The 20,233-nt window shown below is 42.5% G+C and overlaps 3 protein-coding genes across 5 annotated transcripts in view; all 3 read left to right on the top strand.

Moving 5' to 3' along the window:
• The first annotated feature begins 1,780 nt into the window (after positions 1–1,780).
• On the top strand, positions 1,781–10,743 carry LOC149461190 (ribonuclease P protein subunit p14-like). Of its 3 annotated transcripts, none has more exons than XM_089678798.1 (6): positions 1,781–1,907; positions 2,624–2,736; positions 3,082–3,166; positions 6,282–6,358; positions 9,977–10,022; positions 10,605–10,743. In XM_089678798.1, exons 2-6 carry the CDS (start codon positions 2,645–2,647, stop codon positions 10,659–10,661), a joined length of 357 nt encoding a protein of 118 aa, XP_089534924.1. In that variant the 5' UTR covers positions 1,781–1,907; positions 2,624–2,644; the 3' UTR covers positions 10,662–10,743. The 3 variants fall into 3 exon arrangements, with proteins under 3 accessions (XP_089534924.1, XP_089534921.1, XP_089534923.1); XM_089678795.1 differs by having other exon boundaries at positions 1,871–1,958; XM_089678797.1 differs by lacking the exon at positions 1,781–1,907 and adding an exon at positions 1,975–2,257.
• Positions 10,674–11,350, top strand: LOC149461189 (hydroxyacyl-thioester dehydratase type 2, mitochondrial-like). Its single transcript, XM_089678794.1, has one exon. The coding sequence runs from the start codon at positions 10,674–10,676 to the stop codon at positions 11,166–11,168; it is 495 nt and encodes a 164-aa protein (XP_089534920.1). The 3' UTR covers positions 11,169–11,350.
• A 1,343-nt stretch (positions 11,351–12,693) lies between these two features.
• The window catches only part of LOC149461188 (monoacylglycerol lipase abhd6-A-like), a 29,603-nt gene continuing 22,063 nt past the window's right edge, over positions 12,694–20,233 (top strand). The window contains 3 exon segments of the mRNA XM_089678793.1: positions 12,694–13,179; positions 15,650–15,806; positions 17,337–17,450. Of these exon segments, the coding sequence (XP_089534919.1) occupies positions 12,974–13,179; positions 15,650–15,806; positions 17,337–17,450 (477 nt within the window). The 5' untranslated portion in view covers positions 12,694–12,973.

Raw genomic sequence — 20,233 nt, 5'->3', positions numbered from 1 at the left:
CCAGACCAGGATGATGACACAGGAGGTCCAGTGATATTATACACAAATGCGCATAAAGATTGCGTATCTGGTGAGTGCGCAGTCTTTACATTTTTTATCACCTGACGGTTCCTAATATTGGACGTCTGAGGATCATCCTGGATCTTAAGAGCACTCCTCCATTGGACTGTTTCACTTCCTTCACTTCATAGCCACCATCCAGTGGCTCTATTAGCACACAGTCACTGTTTTATTGTTTATTATCTGTGTTTGATTTATCATTTTGCTAAGATGTAGCGCTGCACCCCCCCCTTTTTATATTTATGTCCCTGAAGGTTTGATACGGTGCCTTTCTGGTGTACAGCCGCTGCTCATTATATCTATTTCAAGCGCTCGCTTATTTTCTGTTTTCTTGAGCGACATATCAGACTGGATGTCGCTCCACTTCCTTAAATTGAACCTCTCCAAAACCGAGTTTCTTTTCTTCCCCCCAGCCCGGACACCACCCCCCATTGATTTCTTCGTCACATGCAACAACGCTACCATCAAACCCGCCCTGCAGGCCAGAGTACTGGGTGTCATTCTGGACTCCAACCTATCCTTCCAGCCCCAAGTCCAATCTTTAACAAACTCGTGCAGACTCCACCTCCGCAACATCGCCAAAATCCGCACGTTCCTAACCCCAGAAACCACTAAACAGCTCATCCACTCCCTCATCATATCACGACTCGACTACTGCAACTCCCTCCTCACTGGCCTGCCTCGCCGCTGGCTATCCCCGCTTCAGTCCATCCTGAATACGGCTGCCAGACTCATTCACCTTTCCAACCGCTCTGTCTCCGCCACCCCCCTCTGCCAATCCCTCCACTGGCTTCCGATTGCGCAACGGATCAAATTCAAAATCCTAACGCTGACGTACAAAGCTGTCCACCATACTGCCCCGAACTACATCACTGACCTAATAACCAAGTACCGCCCAGAACGCACACTCCGCTCCTCACAAGACCTCCTTCTCTCTAGTTCCCTGGTCTCCTCCTCCCATGCCCGCCTCCAGGACTTCTCCAGGGTGTCACCCATCCTCTGGAACTCCCTGCCCCAACCCATCAGATTATCACCTACTCTCCTCTCCTTTAGGCGCACCCTGAAAACCCATCTCTTCAGGGAAGCCTACCCCACCCCCTGCTAACTTGCCGACCTCCTCCACTCTTCCTACCACTCCATCCCCCACAGCTATCTCCTCCTGTGCCACCACCCCCTCCCTCCTAGATTGTAAGCTCGAAAGAGCAGGGCCCTCGAACCCCTCGTGTATCACATTGTATTGGTATTGTTCTGTCACATGTTCTGTCCCCCTTTGTAATGTACAGCGCTGAGCGAACTATTGGCGCTTTATAAATACTGTATAATAATAATAATAATAGTAATGTTAGTGTAACTTCCCATTTTTCTATTAGGTGGCAGTAGCACACCTTTTATTGAACAAATTTCAGTATTATGACTTTAGTGTAACTTCCTATCTGTCCACCAGGTGGCAGTAACACGCCGGTTATTGAACCAGTTTATTTCATGGTTCTGAAATGTAAGGAGTGAAAACTATAGCATTGTGATGTTTTCTATCGCTAGTGTAAATTCCTATTTGTCCACTAGATGGCAGTAACACACCAGGTTTTGTACTGCATAGAATATACTTTAGCTGTAGGAAGTCACAAGTCACAGTTTCTAGGGGGACAATTTACAAAGTTACGCCCGCAGGACACAGTCCATAGAGGTCATGCGTAGTTCTTATTTTGTCTCCATTTCGGAGCCATTTTGCGGAGGACATTGCAGCCAATATGAATGGTTCTTTGGTCCTCTTACATATGGCGGTCGCCTTGGATCCTGGAGAACTCGCTGCCCCGGCAGTGCAGACATGTTTGGTTAGCCATGTGCAGGTTTGTCTTTCCTCTGGTGTTCGGTGTGAGAGGTGTCCAGGTGGAGGGATGGTGAGTGTAGTGGCTCCGGGGTGTAGGACATACAGAGTACAGAGGGTTATGGTGATTCTTATAGGTTGTCTGGATTATACAGCTGAGAAGAAAGGCTGGTGTACATGTGATAGAGGAAAGCCAGGGGCTGCCATGGCTGACCTCCTCCTACAATACACATCTCCTGGCTCTGGCTGGCTGCAGTACTTCCCAGATGACTGAGCTGAGAGAAGGATGAGGATGTCAGTGCGGCCCGCTCTCCTGTACAGATGAGTCAGGTTCATGGAAGAAAGATTCCAGGTCCCCGGAAGTGATCTAATGTGAGCGCCATCCTGTGTACTGTGAGCTCAGGACTGGCAATGATGATGCACCCTAAGGGTGGTGTGTCCATGACAACCTGGGCTCACAGGAAGTGGGCTGTATAATGCCAGCTGTCAATAAGGTGGTATTATCCCCAAACATGAAATATATTGCAGCTTACCATTCACTAGATGTGCTAAATTAGTCTTTTTTCCCCCTCTGTTTTCACCAGGTGATCTGGCCAGTAACACACCTCCTGTATTAGAGTGCCCCCACTCTGGATGAAGGAGCATAGGGGGCACGTTTGGGCACTTCCACTAGTTTCTATTAGGGAGCCTATATATCTAAATGGAAGCATTTTATTTTCCTGTGATTTATATTCCTAGAAATAACTGGATTGTGTAAACATGGAAGGGCGACCCGTTCCATCGGAACCAGTTTCATGTGAAAGGACTGTGCTGAAGAACCCCTCTGAGTATCAGTACCTGAAGATCCAGCTGTGAGTTGCTCAGGCACAATACACTAAATATAATTATAGATGAACTTGGCCATATTTGGATCCTAGTCTGAACCCAAGGAGCGAGCCTGCCAGGAAGCTGTCGCCTGTACTGGTCCAATCATCGGTGGCCGAGTAATTCCCTGCAGCTGCACATATACCAGGGGCGTGTATACATCTGGCTGTGGAGTGGGGAATGCCTTAGCTGCAGATGATTAGCCCAGTACAGGTAACAGTTCCTGATGGGCTTGCTGACCTGGGTTCAGGCTAGGATCCAACCACGCCCGTGTTCATCCCTAATTATAGGAGCTCTGTGTACTTACTGATATACTTGTGTTTGGTCTGCAGAGTATTTCAGCGTGAAGGTGTCAAGCTGACTGCAGCTCAGTACAAATCACTGATTGTGTCTGCTGTAAAGGAATTGCATGGAGAGGTAAGTACCGGTTGTGTCTGATCTTCATGGACTGTCCACTTTTATGGCTTCCAGTACCAGGATAGAAGACTGAGAATTTTTCTTCACATCCCTACATGACAAAATTGTTAATCTCCCATCACCATAACTTCCTATGCTCTTTAGTAAAAAAAAAGCACACAGCCGACTAGGCTGACACTGTTCACTGGTGTTCAGATGTAATTACATATAAAGCAGTCATGTGTGCAGGGATGGATCCGTGCCTATAGACACAGAGGGGTTGATTTACTGCAACTGAAGAGGACAAAATCTGGTGCAGCTCTGCATAGAGACCAATCGGCTTCCAGGGTTTTTGTCAAAGCTTAACTGAACAAGCTGAATTTAGAAGCTGATTGGCTACCGTGCACTGCTGCACCAGGTATTGCACTCTCCAGTTTTAGTAAATCAACCCCAGAATGTCCATGTCCTGGAGCGCACATCCATCCCGAACAGCAGATAACCACTCCATGTGCAATTACATGCAAACAGATACAGACCTTGTCAGCCTGTTATTGATTTATACAGGTTTCCTGCCCTTCCACTGCTGATTGGAACACCTGTGTTACCTCCGCAGAACTATGTTGGTCTGGGCAGTGTACGGCCCAAATCAGCTGTGTGCATGAGCCCATCATTGGAATTATTTTCACTTTTCTGATTTTAGTATTTTTTTTTAATTGATTTCAAGCATACAGCATAGCAGCCACGTTTCCATGGATCTAGTAGTGCATAGTCTCAGTGCAGTGTGTGTAGGGCTCTGTTCACGCCTATGCAGGTGTTTCTGTATTTTGGTGCATCACATTTAGGGTATACATTCATTTTGTTTGGCTTCTCATGTGCGAAAGTTGACTTTTTTTCCCCTTAATCCCACTGCACCAAAACACATCACACACATTTTAGCAAGGTGTGTTGGGGTGTCGCTATGTGCCTGCAAAAAGGATGCACGCTTTTTGTTCATTGCGGGAATTCATGTGATTTTTTTTCATGCATTACCACATCACACAAATGTGAACTTAGCTTTACAGTTGTATTCAGTGCAAGACTATCATTCAGTTGGAATGATTCACGACAACTGATTCTGTTTGTGAATAATTGTCTTTATCCCTTTTGGTTCTTCAATGTGGATGCTAATCAGTAAACCACTCTATCAGAGGCCACCCTATCTGTACATGAAAAAAAAGCATAAAAATGTGGCACAGCAGGCACAACACATGTAAATATGTGAACTCATAGTAAAAATGGTCCTCTTAACAATTGAAGTGGTTGTAAACCCTTAGGGCCAGTTCACACTACATGCATTTCAGTTGCTTTTTTTCTGCCTCCACATTACACAGAAAGTAGGTTATATGGTTGTCAATGTCATAGTTCACATCAGTGCTTGCAGTTCCAGTTGCAGAAAAAAAGTAGAACAGATTGCATTTTTCCTGCACAGAACTGTATTGGAACGCAGTAAAACGCACTGGAATGCACCAAAAGTGCACTGAATTGCACATGTCCCTATTTAAATTGAAGAGAAAAAAGGGTGAAAAAGCGCATCTGGACTGCGTTTCTATGGTGTGAATTGGCCCTTTCACATACCCAGTGAAGTGACTAGCCTCAGGTGATACACAGAGATGAAACAAATCCTCCTTCATAAGTTGGACCTGTTTATCTACAGCTATCTGTCCTCTAAATCCATTCAAAGTGCAGAATTTACACAGGATCTCTCAGCTCTGAATTACAGGGGTCGGGGAGCTGAAGTTACACTCAGTGAGAAGCGTTTCCAAAGCCGATTAGAGGGAAGGGACACACACCCTCCTTCACACAGCACACAGGAACATTGCCAAGGCTGTCAGTTACAGGATGTGCCCTCTCCTGTCATCTTTTTTCTCTTGGGGTCAGGAAAACTTGTCACAAGTGACTGCAGATAGAGGAACAAGGCAGCAAAAAGAAATTACGCTTAGTGCCCTGGGTGATACAAATACACAATATAGAAGGATATATGTTGTTCATATTTCATGTCAGAGGTTTACAACCACTTTAACTCAAATTGAGAACTGCCTGAGGGTGCATTGTAGTTTCCTTTTTAACTGATTGTGACATGCAGAATACTCCATTGTTACCTGTGATTTTATCTTATTTTTCTGTGATTGGTTATAATTGCCTGTCTCATTATTAACTGGTGTAAAGAGCAACTAATAGACAGACACTAAGGACTCATTTTCTGTGCGTGAATCCACCTCAGAGCTGCATGTAGGCAGCTCATAGAAGTGGATTCACACGCAGTAGCTGCACGAACACAGAACCTGTGCATTCGGATCCATGCACCTGCTTGCATGTGAAATTATGACATGTGATTGTGTCTGTGAAGCCGCTGCACGTGCATCCACCTCTGTGGGCTGTCTGTATGAAGTTCCAAGTTGGATAACACGCAGCAGGCAGCAGCTTAGATCGGAGGATGGGTCTGATCTAGGGTTGCCACCTCATCCTTTTAAACCCGAACACTTATTAATTACACCGGTTCTGAGGCTTATTTAATGCAGACAAGGCACTATGTGAGTTTAATTGCCTCCTTAATCAGCCACAGAACCTGTGTAATTAATAAGTGTTTGGGTTTATACGGATGAGGTCTGATCACTCGTATGAATGAGCCCCTATGAATAAAATATTTCATCCCTGGCCATAATATGTAAAGCCAACACTTTTTGTTTTGGAAAGAGTATCAAGAGCTAAAACCCCTTTGCAGTTATTTTGCTGCATTTGCTCATCTGGGGACATTACTTCCTGTCCTGGAAATGCAACAGAAAGTGAGAGGAAATCCATTTCAGGGAACAGAAATTCCATTTAGAAATTTGCCACAGGAACAGCTGTCCCCATTGGAAGACTTTTCCTCACCTCTTTCTCTGGAGACAACACTTACATTTTGGATTTTTGCTCATTTATTGTCATGACAGAGGGGTGAATCTACCTATCATAGTCAGAGACCTCAATAAAAACATGACAGAGGTTTTAACTTTTCCCTACACTAGCTAAAAAAAATCCTTTATATACAGTTTAGTTCATGACAATTTCTGCTATTCAGTCCACTGAGTTATCCTTTTCTTTGTGTTTTTGTTTCTAGGTGGGAGCCTCTTGTCCCTTGGACTTGTTAAAATATGATGATAAGACGTTGTGTGCAATATTGAGAATCAACAGCAGGTATGTGAAGAACGTGTAAAGGAAGTGTGTGTGTATGTATGTATGTATGTGTAAGGTATTTGCTAAGAGGCATGGCGAGTGTTTTTCAGATCTAATTTGTTGCCACATGTTTCTGAAAAATGAAGAAAGAAAACAAAACATTTTCTTTTTTTTTCAAAACCCTGGTGACAAACATTTTATCTGTAAAATACTCCCCATGCCTCTTATCAAATTCCTTGGGTGTCTACTTTCCAAAAGGGGTCATTTGTACTATGAGGAAATATGCCCTTTGAAAGCCTGGAGGTGGTCATTGGTTTTTGGGGGCATGTATGTAGCTAGGCTGCCAAAATGTCTCTCACATGTGGTATGGCCATACTTGTAAGAAGTAGAATAATGTGTTTTGGGGTGTTATTCCACATATACCCATGGCATGTGCGAGCAATATATCATTAAAGTGACAACTTTGTGTACAAAAAAAAAGTCATATTAAAACCACTTCCAGTCCGGGCACTTTTACCCCCTTCCTGTCCAGGCCAATTTTCAGCTTTCAGCGCTATCACACTTTGAATGACAATTGTGCGGTCATGCAACACTGTACCCATATGAATTTTTTAGCATTTTTTTGAGACAGATAAAGCTTTATTTTGATGGTATTTATTCACCGCTCGGATTTTTATTTTTTTTGCTATGTAAATGAAAATGTCCAAAAATTTTGAAAAAAATTGTTTTTCTTATAAAATTTTGCAAATAAATATTTCATAATAAATCTTGACCAAAATTTATTCCATTATCTCTTTAGTAAAAAAAAAAAACCCAAATTAGTCTATAACCAAAAATTATAATGTTTAAACATTTTTTTTTTTACATTTTTATTTTATTTTCTTATATTTATTTTTATATACATACTGTCACCCTAGCAGTACAGTGTCAACATGGTGACACTGTACTACTTGTGTGTGGGGGGGGGGGGTGATGAAGATTATTTATTTTTTTTTTTATTTTACACTGATTGCTTTTACACCCATAAAGGCTGTAAAAGCAAACATTTCTCCTTCTCTCTGGCTGCATTGTTGCAGCCATTGAGAACTACTGTGTGAGCTGTGATTGATCACAGCTTGTCACATGGTACAAGGCTGTTGTGAATAGCCTTGTACCATGTGACCTCTGTGATCATTCATAGATTTCACACATAGTAAGCAGAGGTGTCAGAAATTACATCTTGCTTACTACTCTCCATGTGATTACTGATTGGCCAATCAGTGATCACATGATCGGGACCTTGCACAGAGGTCCCGTCTGACGATCGGTATTCCACTGTACCCGGAGGACACAGCGGGCACCGGGTTGCAGTGCTGCGCGCTCCCAGGGAGCGGGCACAAGCAGGGGGCAGGGAGGCTGTTTATAAATGGCCACCTGACCCTGCACTGCCACCGTCCAGACGTTTATATACAACAGCTGGACAGGAGGTGGTTATTATGGGAGGTAGAGGGCACTATTTTGGTTAGGCAATCTACAGCTGGCTGGAAATTTGGGAGGAGGGAGGCCATCACCCAGTGGTTGGGAACCACTTCCCAGGTGAGTCAAAGTACACGTAGTACTTTGTCCCATGTTTTAGGTGCTTTTTAACCTTAGTTATGAGGTCCGACCTACCCCTCCTTCTTTCCTGCCGCAGCCGAATAAACAAAAGCTAGAAAAGAGTTGATTGATTCATTGCTGCAGCTTGTCTCGGCTATCAGTACTTTCCATTGGTTGAGAATTTCTGCCATAGGGGATAGATCTGTAAACTAAAATTCTAAAGATGGATGTTTTTTATAAAGCAAGCACATAGGATCATACATTTGCAATTTTTTTCAAAAGGTCTTATACTATTTGCAAAACTAAACACATACAGTGGGGAAAATAATTCTTTGATCCCCTGCAGATATTTGACGTTTGGCCACTTACAAAGAAATGGTCTATAATTTTTATTATGGGTGTGTTTTAAATGATAGAGACAGAATATCAATAAAAAAAACCCAGAAAAATCACATGATACAAATGTTATAAATTGAGCTGCAGTTCAGCGAGTAAAATAACTATTTGATCCCCAAGCAAAACATGACTTAGTACTTGGTGGAGAAACCCTTGTTGGCAAGCACATTGAGGTAAGATGTTTCTTTTAGTTGGTTACCAGGTTTGCACACATCTCGGGAGGAATTTTGATCCACTCTTCTTTACAGATCTTCTCTTCAGGTTTCATGGCTGTCGCTTGGCAACTTGAAGTTTCAGCTCCCTCCAAAAATGTTCTGTAGGATTGAGGTCTGGAGTCTGGCTAGGCCACTCCATGACCTTAATGTGCTTCTTCTTGAGCCACTTAATGCAGCAAAGTCAACCTGTATCTTTAGTAGAGAAATGTCCCCTAAAGCATAATGTTTCTACCTCTGTGCTTGACTGTAGGGACGGTGTTCTTGGGGTCACAGTCAGCATTTTTCTTCCTCCAAACACCGCAAATTGAGTTAATGGCAAAAGAGCTCAATTTTGGTCTCATCTGACCACAGTACTTTGTCCCAATCCTTCTCTGAATCATTTAGATGTTCATTGGCAAACTTCAGACAGGCCTGTACATGTGTCTTCTTAAGGAGGGGGACCTTGCGGGGACTGCAGGATTTCATTACGGCGTATTGTGTTACCAATGGTTTGTCTGGTGACTGTGGTCCCAACTGCCTTGAGATCATTCACAAGCTCCTCCCATATAGGTCTGGGCTGATCCCTCACTTTTTTCATGATCATCCTTACCCCATGAGGTGAAAGCTTGCATGGAGCTCCACACTGAGGGCGATTGATAGTTATTTTGTATTTCTTCCATTTGTGAATAATTGCTCCAACAGTAGTATCCTTCTCACCAAGCTTCTTGCTAATGGTCTTGTAGCCCATTCCAGCCTTGCGCAGCTCTACAATCTTTTCCCTGATGTCCTTTGACAGCTCTTTAGGTTTAATGGTGAGTTTGAATGGAAGAAAGAGATTCTGTGGACAGGTGTCTTTTATACACATAACAAGTTGTCGTTGGGAGTGCCTTCTTAAATTGACATGACTGGCTATGTGCTCATGTGGTACACAGATTAGTCTGTGGGATCCAGAATTATTGTTGGTCGGTAGGGGATCAAATACTTATTTTACTCACTGAATTGCAACTCAATTTATAACGTTTTGTATCATGTGTTTTTTCTGGAATTTTGGTTGATATTTTGCCTGTATCTTTTAAAACACACCTACGATAAAAGCTATAGACCCTTCATTTCTTTGTAAGTGGGCAAACCTAAAAATTCTGCAGAGGATCAAATACTTATTTTCCTCACTGTATGTAAACAAACCTCTAATTGCAGATGAGTAAGTTAGGAGACTGCTTTAATGCAAAGAGGTAGGATTAGAATCGTTTTCCCAACATTTAAAAATTGCACAATCCAAGGGGGTCTCGTCTTTCATTGAAAAGGAGTCTTTACATACTAAGCATGAGATCTTATCTATGGAGAATTGTGTGATTAGTTTAAAGTTCTATACTTGCTAGCAGCACACTATTGTAAATGTATTTTCAGAACTCCATATTATGTATTGTCAATGGTTTATTGCATGTCTGATTAAGTTGACATTCTTTTCTTGCAGTGGATTTGTGAAGCAGAACCAGGAGTGCTCTTTGCGTGTTTTACAGGTAAACCTATCTGACAAGCTGTCACTGTACAGAACAATAACACTGGGTTTTCATGCAGGTCTGAGATCAGAAGCTCCTGCCAGTGAACTTTCTAACTGGACAGACTTGTTCTGTGATCCTTCTGAGCTTCTGGAATGGAAACAAAACCTAACACACCACAGATTTATTGTTACTGTTCAAGTTCATGTTTGCAAGAAAGCATACCTGGTATTTATATGCAGCTATAAAGTAGCATTTAAATATTAAGGGATCAGTCCATCACAAACATATCAGGTTTTTTTTTTTTTTTTCATCATAGAATGCCAGGGCTGAACAAATCCCAGGAACCAGGTAGACCATGTCTCTAACCTTTTGAGGTCCACTCTAGTTAGTGTATCTGGCTCCTGGGTTAGACAGACTGGAATTCATCTACATTTGTTCACCCCTGCAGTATGCATTATATTGCATCCTGGCATGACAGGTCTCAAAAGCATATAAAATTACATATAAAACTATAAACGCAAGCAGTGTTTATAAAATATACAAACATATTGATTCATGTTGATTATTAAATAAAGTATTATTTTTTCTCTATATATATAGGTTTCTCCCTTCTTGTTGGCACTGGCAGGTAACAGCAGAGAACTAGTCCTTGACTAGCTATTTTGAAAAATGTTCCGCAACTTGGTCACCCGAGGAACAATACTTGGTATTTCCAGCTGTCCATTATCATCATACAAATGGTACAACTTTGCATTGTGGCGGCCTTTACACCTGCGGGTTGGTGATAGTGCTGAGCTCCTTAGGATCTTCACTCAGAAGGACGTCGCCCTGTTCTCTGAACTTACTGGGGATACGAACCCACTGCACCTGGATGAGGAGTTTGCCAAGAAGACAAGATTTGGGAAACCTGTTGTTCATGGTGTTCTACTCAATGGCCTAGTGTCTGCGGTCCTGGGCACTAAACTACCTGGGGGAGGCTGTGTGCTTCTCTCCCAGGACATTCACTTTCCAGCTCCATTACATGCTGGGGAAGAGGTTGTAGCAAGAGCACAGATTACATCTCTAAAGAAATCCTTGGCTTTTATTAGAGTATCTTGTGTTGCAACGCAAAGCGGACAGACTGTAATGGAGGGGACAGTAAAAGCTCTTGTGCCTGAAGACTGATTCTGTAGTTCAACAGCAAAGAAGGAAAAAAGCTGAAATGTGTCCATTCTGTTCAAAACCATATCTTGCCTAGGCATAGAGTGTTGTGATGGCAGACTTTGCGTCAACATTTTGGAAACAATATTTTTTACTTTCTGCTCTAAACCATATCCAATAAAAAAAAAAAATTCACGTAAAAAAAAGTCAAGTTTGTTCAGAAATTTAGGCCAAAATGTATTCTGCTACATATTTTTGTAAAAATACCAATAAGTGTACAGTTGCAAGAAAAAGTATGTGAACCCCTTGGGATTACGTGGAGTTTTGCATGAGTTGGGCATAAAATGTGCTCTGAACGTCATCTAAGTCACAACAATAGAAGAACACAGTCTGCTGAACATAATACTACACAAACATTAGATGTTGCCATGGTTTAATTGCACATAACATTTATTTTATGTCCTGTCTTTTTAGCACACTACACTTTTTGTGAATGAGTATCGGTACTATGTACCTCATGCACATGGGGGGGCCGGGATCTGGGGGCCCCCTTGTTAAAGGGGGATTCCAGATTCCGATAAGCCCCCTGCCCGCAGGCCCCCACAACCATGCCCCTTTGACAGAAGCTGGTCGATTGGCTGGCTTCTGTCAGACGGGCTGCCATACACACAGGCCGAATGTCGGCCAGTTTCTATTGAACCGGCCAATGCCACCTGACATTCGGCCCGTGTGTACAAGGCTTTGCCTAGGTACAGTGGCTAAGAAATGAAGGTTCAGCACGGAGACAACTTTGGAATATGTAGTTCTTTAATTTCTTATAATTCTTGGCTGTGCTGATTTGTTTCAAGTTTCTGTAAATTGGATTTATTAGGCTCATGCACACTGGGTGTTTTAATAATGCTGGTATGTAAAGTCATGTTTAAAAACGTTTTTTAGCGTTTAGTGGCATTTTGCTGTATTTTTTCGTGTTTGCATTTTTTTTAGAGGTTTTTTTTACCGCGCAAAAAATTTTTTGTGGTAAAAAAAAAAGTCCAAAAACGCTGGTTTACCACGATTTACTATTTTTCAGCGTTAAAGCGTTTTTATAGCTAAAAAACTCTTCTAGAAACCAACTAGTTCTGAGGGGTTTTCCAGCCAAAAAACACCTCTGCCAGACAACATTGATTTACAGTCTATTCGTGCATGGACACATAGGATAACATGCTGGGGGTTTACTGGCTGTAGAAAAAAACCCTCAAAGCCAAAAACAGCCGCTGTAAAACGTCCAATGTGCATGAGGACTAAAAGATAACGATTCACAATACAATGTACAGTGAGGAACAGAAGTATTTGAACACCCTGCGATTTTGCAAGTTCTCCCACTTAGAAATCATGGAGGGGTCTGAAATTCACATTGTAGGTGCATTCCCACTCTGAGAGACAGAATTTAAAAAAAAATTCAGGAAATCGCATTGTATGATTTTTATGATTGTATGTGATTTTCTGAATTTTTTTTTTTTAAATTCTGTCTCTGAGTGGGAATGCACCTACAATGTAAATTTCAGACCCCTCCATGATTTCTAAGTGGTAGAACTTTCAAAATCGCAGGGTGTTCAAATATTTCTGTAAGTCAATAAAAATACAGAACAATTGGAAATTAAATGTGCCCAAGTAAGGAATATAAGAATAAATCTAGTGTGGAGTAATAGTGTTGTTTTTTTTAATGCTGGATGATTGCTCTGAGAATTAGCTGTTCATGATTCTTCTGTCATAAAAATTATATGTCTGCCCATTCATTTCATGTTCTACAGAACTATAGACACCTGCGCTGATTCTCTGCACACAGATGTATGGATATTGGAAGAAGTGCTGTACTGTCACTGCTGAATTTCACACTAAAGTCTGTTTCCTCTCTTTCCGCACAAGGTCTAAGGACCATGGACCTGGATGTACTGAATATGTTCCTAATAGCTGGAGGTACTTTGCTGATCCCGATTTTGGCTTTTGTGACTTCCTTTTTCCTGTGGCCCGCCGCTCTCATCAAGATTTATTATTGGTAAGGCTGCGCTATTGAATGTGAGATGAAAATGCACGCACTGTAATATAGGACACTAGTATATGGTACCTGGAGCCCAAAAGTAGTGATTCTGATGATTACAAACGCCCACTGGTGACTGTTCTCTTAAAGGCTGAACTCCAGGAAACTTGAAATCATCCCTTGTAGCACACTGCAAAGGTTCAAGTAGAACTACAGGCAACACTATTTTACATTTTAGATAGAGTAAGGGAGGTTATTAACCCCTCTCAGTTTATTTTTTGCCATCTGTGTCCCATTGAGGAGATTTCCCTTCACTTCTTGTCCCATTGTCAGACAGGAAGTGATCGGAAATCCCTGCAAATTAAAGGAATTCCTTGGGGACGTCCAGGTCACCAGAACTAATGTCCCCATTGGAAGATTTCCCCTCTATTCCTTTTCTGGGGACAGCCCAAAATTAACCCCTCTCAGTTTATTTTATGCCATCTGTGTCCCATTGGGGAGATTTCCCTTCACTTCTTGTCCCATTGTCAAACAAGAAGTGATTGGAAATCCCTGCAAATTAAGGGAATTCCTTGGGGACTTCCAGGTCACCAGAACTAATGTCCCCATTGGAAGATTTCCCCTCTGTTACTTTTCTGGGGACAGCCCAAAATTTGAGATTTTCTTGTACTTTCACTGATAAACCGAACAAACAGAGAAGGTGAATCTCCCTAACTGGGACACAGACTTCAATAGAAAACTGACAGGGGTTCTAATCCCTCTCCACTCTATGCAAAAACTAAAAGAAGGTTTGCCTAGTTATACTTTAACTGTTTGTTTATGTCTAGGGGGTTGTTAAAGCAGTTTTACCTACCCGACCCTCTGCTCCTGCAGGCTCCTAAGCACTGCTAGACCAGTCCCCACAGCCTCTTCTCCCTGCACTCTTTTAACCTGGATCTCCTCCCTGTCTATGTACAATGATGTACTTGTCTGTTTTTTATACTATGCTTTCATTCTTAAATATATGAAAATCAAAACGTTAGCTGTTTGGAGTGCTGCCTACTATTTATTTATGGAAGTATGATTCCTGGGTCTTTCTTGAGGAAAACCAATCTGTGGTTCTATGGAATTAACCCTTTATGCACTGAGGTTGTGATTTGGATGTGCATTAGGTTACCTTTTGTTTTACACAACCACATGGTTGCCCTTTGCATGGTATAAACTAAGCTAAAGTTCCTGGGAGCCAGGACTCAGGATGTCGAGAACCACAATAAACATGGTCAGGGGGCTGACCCCAGGGATTGACTCCCCATACCTTGATCTGCACTGTGTCTCTATATCGAGGCATATGATGATTCTGTATACTATTCTTATGTTATTTCTGCCTGTCAATATTTTGCCATATGTTGTGCCCATTCTGAAGCCCATCACTCTGAAACAAACTGCCAAGAGACTAACCGGAATCTCCTTGATAATTAACTACCAAATGAGTATTTATTTTAACAGATTTAACAGTTTGACAAGATCAATGTACAGTCATAGGCATAGTTCTCATTATAGCTCAGCCCTAAAATTGATTTGATTTCATTAAAGTGTTACTAAACCCACAACAGTAAAATCAGTCTGTATATGCAGTAAAGCATGCTTGTTATACTCACTGTGGAACCTAAGGGGTTAATCCTCCGCATTGTGTAAAAAGGCCCTTTGACCCTTTCTTCTCTGTTCCTCCTCTTTTTCAAGCAACCTGCTCTTATCTCCTGAGAAGACAGACATTTTGCACATGCTCAATTTGGTGTGTATTGCTAGAGAGGTTTTTTTTTTTTTTTTGGGAGAGTGCATGTGATCAGCACAGGGCCAATCAGCACAGGTCAGGGGTTTTGCATCCTCCTAGAGCAGAATGAAAACTCCTACAAGCTTTAACATGTGCTCGGCTGGACACTGCTGGAAGTCACAAGACTGCTGTAACTGCTGATGAGAAAAGGTATTTAGCAGTTTATATTCACTAAAATGGTTGCACTTCCATGTGATGTGTACTGTGGAAGACCAGAAATAGTGAATGCGGGGTCCTGGGTTTATTAACACTTACAGGAAACTGTGAATGAATGATGTGGCTATTTGGGCGGAGCCCCACATAGCCTTGCTAATTTTAAAAAGTGACAGCGGGTGCAGGGAGTGGATCCCCTGCCAGATGTCACATGGAGGGAGTGGATGGGGGGAAAGAAGGTGCAGGAGCTGGAACATGCTACATGTTCCACCCTAAAAACTTGACCTATACTAAACTTCTCCTACAAGCTTTAGCTAGTGCTTGGCTGGACACTGATAGAAGTCACAAGACTGCTCTCACTGCTGAGAAAAGGTATTTAGCAGTTTATATTTACTAAAATAATTGCATTTCCATGTTCTGTGTACTGTGGGAGACCGGATATAGTGGATGCGGGGTCCTGGGTTTAGTGACACTTTAATTTGTCTGATTGTGATTTCCAGTGCTGACACGTGTTCTTTGTTTCAGGTACTGGCGCAGGGCCTTGGGAATGCAAGTAAAATTTGCCAACTATGGAAACTACAGATTCTGCTACACATGTTGAGGTAGACCGGGGCCCAAACCATCCATCCTTATGTTACATGGATTTTCTGCCCATAAGGACATGTGGCTGGCTATAGCCAAGGTGAGAGAGGACATTAACCTTGTTTATTGGAATATTTAATTGCTCATAGCTATATATTGGAAGTGAGTTGATTGAAAAAAAAAAAAAACCTGATAAACCATATGTGAAGCAGAAGTGGACCAGTTCCCTATATTCAGGGCTTTATTCATCGTAATGGTACTTGCAGGCCAGTGCCTAGAGTAGCATGGTAAGGGGTGCAGAACCAATCCTCAAAATTAGGAGAGGAGTCCTAAGGCTCAATATAGTTCAAGAAACATTTTTTCCTTCTCCTATTTGGTGCCTAGCTATATGAAGTGCTGGTGACTATACAAAGTTCCAGCAGTTCCTAGTGGTGAAGGAGATTGCCAGCACCCTCATGTCTCTACCATATTTCTGCTGGCTGTCGAGCCAGATAATAGTAGGATTGGGTGTAGAGATGTTGTGTGAGGAAGGGGCCCAGCTCTGACACTACGTAGAGGTGTTGAAGCTCTTCCCTTTTAGAAGAGACCAATTCAGGTGTAGAGGGGTAAATGAAAGCTGCTGCAGTTATATTTCCTTGTGCATAGGACATGAAAACAAGGCTAAGTGACTCCACTATGCAAGAAAACATAGGAACTGGGTGCAGAAAAATGTCAGTCGGTGCTCTGGACTGATGAATCAAAATTTGAAATATTTGGCTGTAGCAGGCAGCAGTTTGCTTGTGAAGAGCTGGAGAGCAGTGCAATGAGTGTCTGCAGGCAACTGTGAAGCATGGTGGAGGATCCTTGCAAGTTTGGGGCTGCCTGTCTGCAAATAGAGTTGGAGAATTGGTCAGGACCAATGGTGTCCTTAATGCTGAAAAATACAAGCAGATACTTCTCTATCATGCCATACCATCGGGGATGCGTATGATTGGCCCCAAATGTATTCTACAGCAGGTCAACAACCCCAGACATACAGCTAATGTCATTAAGAACTACCATCAGTGTAAAGAAGAACAAAGTGTAAAGAGTCCTGGAAGTGATGGTTTGGCCCCCACAGAGCCCTGATCTCAACATCATGGAGTCTGTTTGGGATTACATGAAGAGACAGAAGGATTTGAGGCAGCCTACATCCACAGAAGATCTGAGGTTAGTTCTCCAAGATGTTTGGAACAACCTACCTGCCGAGGTCCTTCAAAAACAAGAGTACAAGTGCACCTATTACTATTATACAGGATTTCTAAAGCACCAACAGTTTTTGCAGCGCTTTGCAAAATTAAGGCAGACATTACAGTTCTAATACAATTTGGTACCAGAAGAAACAGAGGGCCCTTCTTGTTAGAGCGTACAACCTAGAAGAATTGATGCTGTTTTGAAGGCAAAGTGTGGTCACACCAAACTTTTGTTTGGTTTGGATTTCTCTTCTGCTCATTTACTTTCCATTTTGATAAGTGGAACTAACACTTTTTCTGAAATAATTCTTATTTTACAATATTTCTTACACCTGCCTATGACTTATGCACAGTACTGTATATATACTGTATATTGCTGATGTGAATATAGTCCGTTTAGAAATGCTGTTTATTTACAGTTCCTTCCTAAGAACTTGCATCTGATTTGTGTGGATCTACCCGGTCATGAAGGTACCACGCGCTCACCCTTCGATGACTACTCAGTCATCGGACAGGTGAACCGGATACACCAGGTACTTGCTTATACTATGTTATGTCTGTAAATGGAATAGGGTGAATTAACTAATAATGATTGGGGTGGATGGAGGGGGTGTTTCATGTTGTTTTAGGTTATAAGATTTTGGAACATTCTTATATTCTGAGATTATATTTTACTGTTCATCTTGAAAGTAAAAAGGCCATTGTACCCAAAACACATACCGTATTTTTCGCTCCACAAGACGCACTTTTTCCCCCTCAAAAATGGGGGGAAATGTGTGTGCGTCTTATGGAGCGAATATGGAGCGGCTGGCCTGGTATTCCCGCCGCTGCTGTGTCAGAATACCGGGCCGGCCGCTTGGCTCTACTGTGCAGAAGAACCCGCTCCTTGGTCCTACCTGTCCCGCGGTCCAGTGGTGTTCCGCTTTCACCGGCCGTCTTCTCTCCCTCACGCCGGCATCTTCAGTGCCGGCACCCGGCTGTAACAGCTTGCGCTTCACAGCCGGGTGCCCACTGTGCATGCGTGAGAAGCGCTGCACTTTCTGAATGGCCCCATAGTCTTCAGGGACCTATCGCATGTCCCACAATACTACGGGGAGGGAGGGGGGAGGACATCTACACGGAAGTAGTAGTGGGTACCTGTCAAATTCGGGTACCCGCCCCCCCCCCCTCCCCAAAGGTCTGCAGTCTCTGGTCATCTCCTGTACTGTATCCACAGTCTCTGGTCATCTCCTGTACTGTGTCCGCAGTCTCTGGTCATCTCCTGTACTATGTCCGCAGTCTCTGGTCATCTCCTGTACTATGTCCGCAGTCTCTGGTCATCTCCTGTACTATGTCCGCAGTCTCTGGTCATCTCCTGTACTATGTCCGCAGTCTCTGGTCATCTCCTGTACTATGTCCGCAGTCTCTGGTCATCTCCTGTAGTAGGTCCGCAGTCTCTGGTCATCCCCTGTAGTACGTCCGCAGTCTCTGGTCATCTCCTGTAGTACGTCCGCAGTCTTTGGTCATCTCCTGTAGTATATCCGCAGTCTCTGGTCATCTCCTGTAGTATGTCCGCATTCTCTGGTCATCTCCTGTAGTACGTCCGCAGTCTCTGGTCATCTCCTGTAGTACGTCCGCAGTCTCTGGTCATCTCCTGTACTATGTCTGCAGTCCATTGGTTCAGAATATTTTTTTTCTTGTTTTCCTCCTCTGTTTTCCCTCTTCTATGCAAAAACCCATTCCTCTCATCTCAGAAGGTCACTATACTCTATGAGCTGTGAGTTTGTAGTGTATCGCTCCAAACTCTCACAGGACTCCTTTTAGAAATGCAGTCAAAACGCAGTGCAGTTTAATTGCATGTATGTGAACCACCTCCATAGGAACACCTACTATCTGGCCTGTCATGGGAATCTGTGTCCATGAAAATGCATCACTCTTTGTTTAAAAGTTACCATTCTCGGTGGATTGGATTGGTGAATTAAGATGGGCTAACATAAAGTTCTATCCAGGACAAAATGCTGTTCTGGGTATCCTCTTTTGCCTACTTTGGGGCCAGTTACCTAGTTATTTAGTAATGTGATTTCTGTTGAAACTATAACAATTAAATGAGATGATTTTCTCCTTCAACAATATTCACATGAACAAATGTCTAGGTAGGAGGCCCTTTTATTTTACTTTTGGATAGAAGGAGGAAGAGTTAATACCTATCTCAGGTTTATATTGCTGTCTCTGTGTTTTTATTGAAGACTTTTCTCTGGTGACTGCTATTCCAGAGACAAGGTATAATGAGAAAAGTGGTTGTACACTGCCGAAATAAAAAAATGAACAAAGCAAACCATTCTATAGTGTGTACATGCCTCAATCCAAAACACTTAGTGTGATTTCTGTCTCCTTTCTCCTTCCTCTGCTATCTGCACTTCTGACAGTTGATGCCGACTCCAAGGGATCCAGGGGGAAGGGAAGGATGCTCCAGGACACAGCCTGTGATAGACAGCCTCAGCTGTCCATGTTTCCTTATGAGACTGTGATGAGGGGGGTGTCCATTCCACAGCTGTTCCCTCTGTGCTGTGGAGCGTGACATCAAAGCCCCCCAACTTCTGACAATCAGAAATTCTGTGTAAAGTGTATACTTTAGAAGGCTGTACAAGACAGAGGGCTGCAGATAAACAGGTACAGCTTACATATCATCTCTGTGTATCATCTGAGGCTATTCTCTTCTCTGGGTATATGTAAGGGTTTACAACCATTTTCAACTTGAAAGAAGACAGCAGTAAAAAATCTGACATAGATTGTAATCCTTCTTCAGTCTATTTAAAACTAAAATGTAAGGCATGGACGAGAGCTACTCTTGAAGAGATGCAAACTTAGGCTTGAAATGCGAAACGTACTTCATACTGAACCCTACATGAGCTGAAGTTTATTTTGTAGGATTCATTTGAAGATCATCACATGCAATGCCTAACTAATGTAATTATTTGGTCAGAATTCTCCCCTGATGACAGCAGTGCTCACAGCTATGAATTAGTTTGTGGCTTTCTAAAATATTATCATCTGATGTGATATTTAAAAACAGAGGACTGGTGAGCCCCTAAGCTCTGCTCAACCTTGAAGCCAGCTTCAACACAACTACGTAACTGTTCCATAAATGTATTTGTGAATGTAAATCTGATGTGAGGAAGAACAACAAAATCACATTAACAGCACTCTGATAAATTGCTCTTGCTGATAAACACGTCACATTCTCTTCTACAGATCTGCCACTGCTCCCTAATTCTTCCCAGATTAAAATCTTCCCTGTCATGCCACGTCTAAGATGATTACATTCCATCTGCTTCAT

This window comes from Staurois parvus, unplaced genomic scaffold (assembly GCF_062004578.1).
Source record: "Staurois parvus isolate SC_StPar_1 unplaced genomic scaffold, SC_StPar_1.0 ptg000209l, whole genome shotgun sequence".
NCBI classification, from domain to species: Eukaryota; Metazoa; Chordata; class Amphibia; order Anura; family Ranidae; genus Staurois; species Staurois parvus.
This window is presented reverse-complemented; position numbering and strand designations above follow the sequence as displayed.

What these genes read in the sequence shown, in the direction of transcription:
- LOC149461190 (XM_089678798.1), top strand. Translation starts at nt 2,645, where the DNA reads ATGGAAGGGCGACCCGTTCCATCGGAACCAGTTTCATGTGAAAGGACT. An exon ending in ATATTGAGAATCAACAGCAG is followed by an intron (nt 6,359 to 9,976) that starts GTATGTGAAGAA and finishes CTTTTCTTGCAG; the next exon opens with TGGATTTGTGAAGCAGAACC. An exon ending in GCTCTTTGCGTGTTTTACAG is followed by an intron (nt 10,023 to 10,604) that starts GTAAACCTATCT and finishes CTATATATATAG; the next exon opens with GTTTCTCCCTTCTTGTTGGC.
- LOC149461189 (XM_089678794.1), top strand. Translation starts at nt 10,674, where the DNA reads ATGTTCCGCAACTTGGTCACCCGAGGAACAATACTTGGTATTTCCAGC.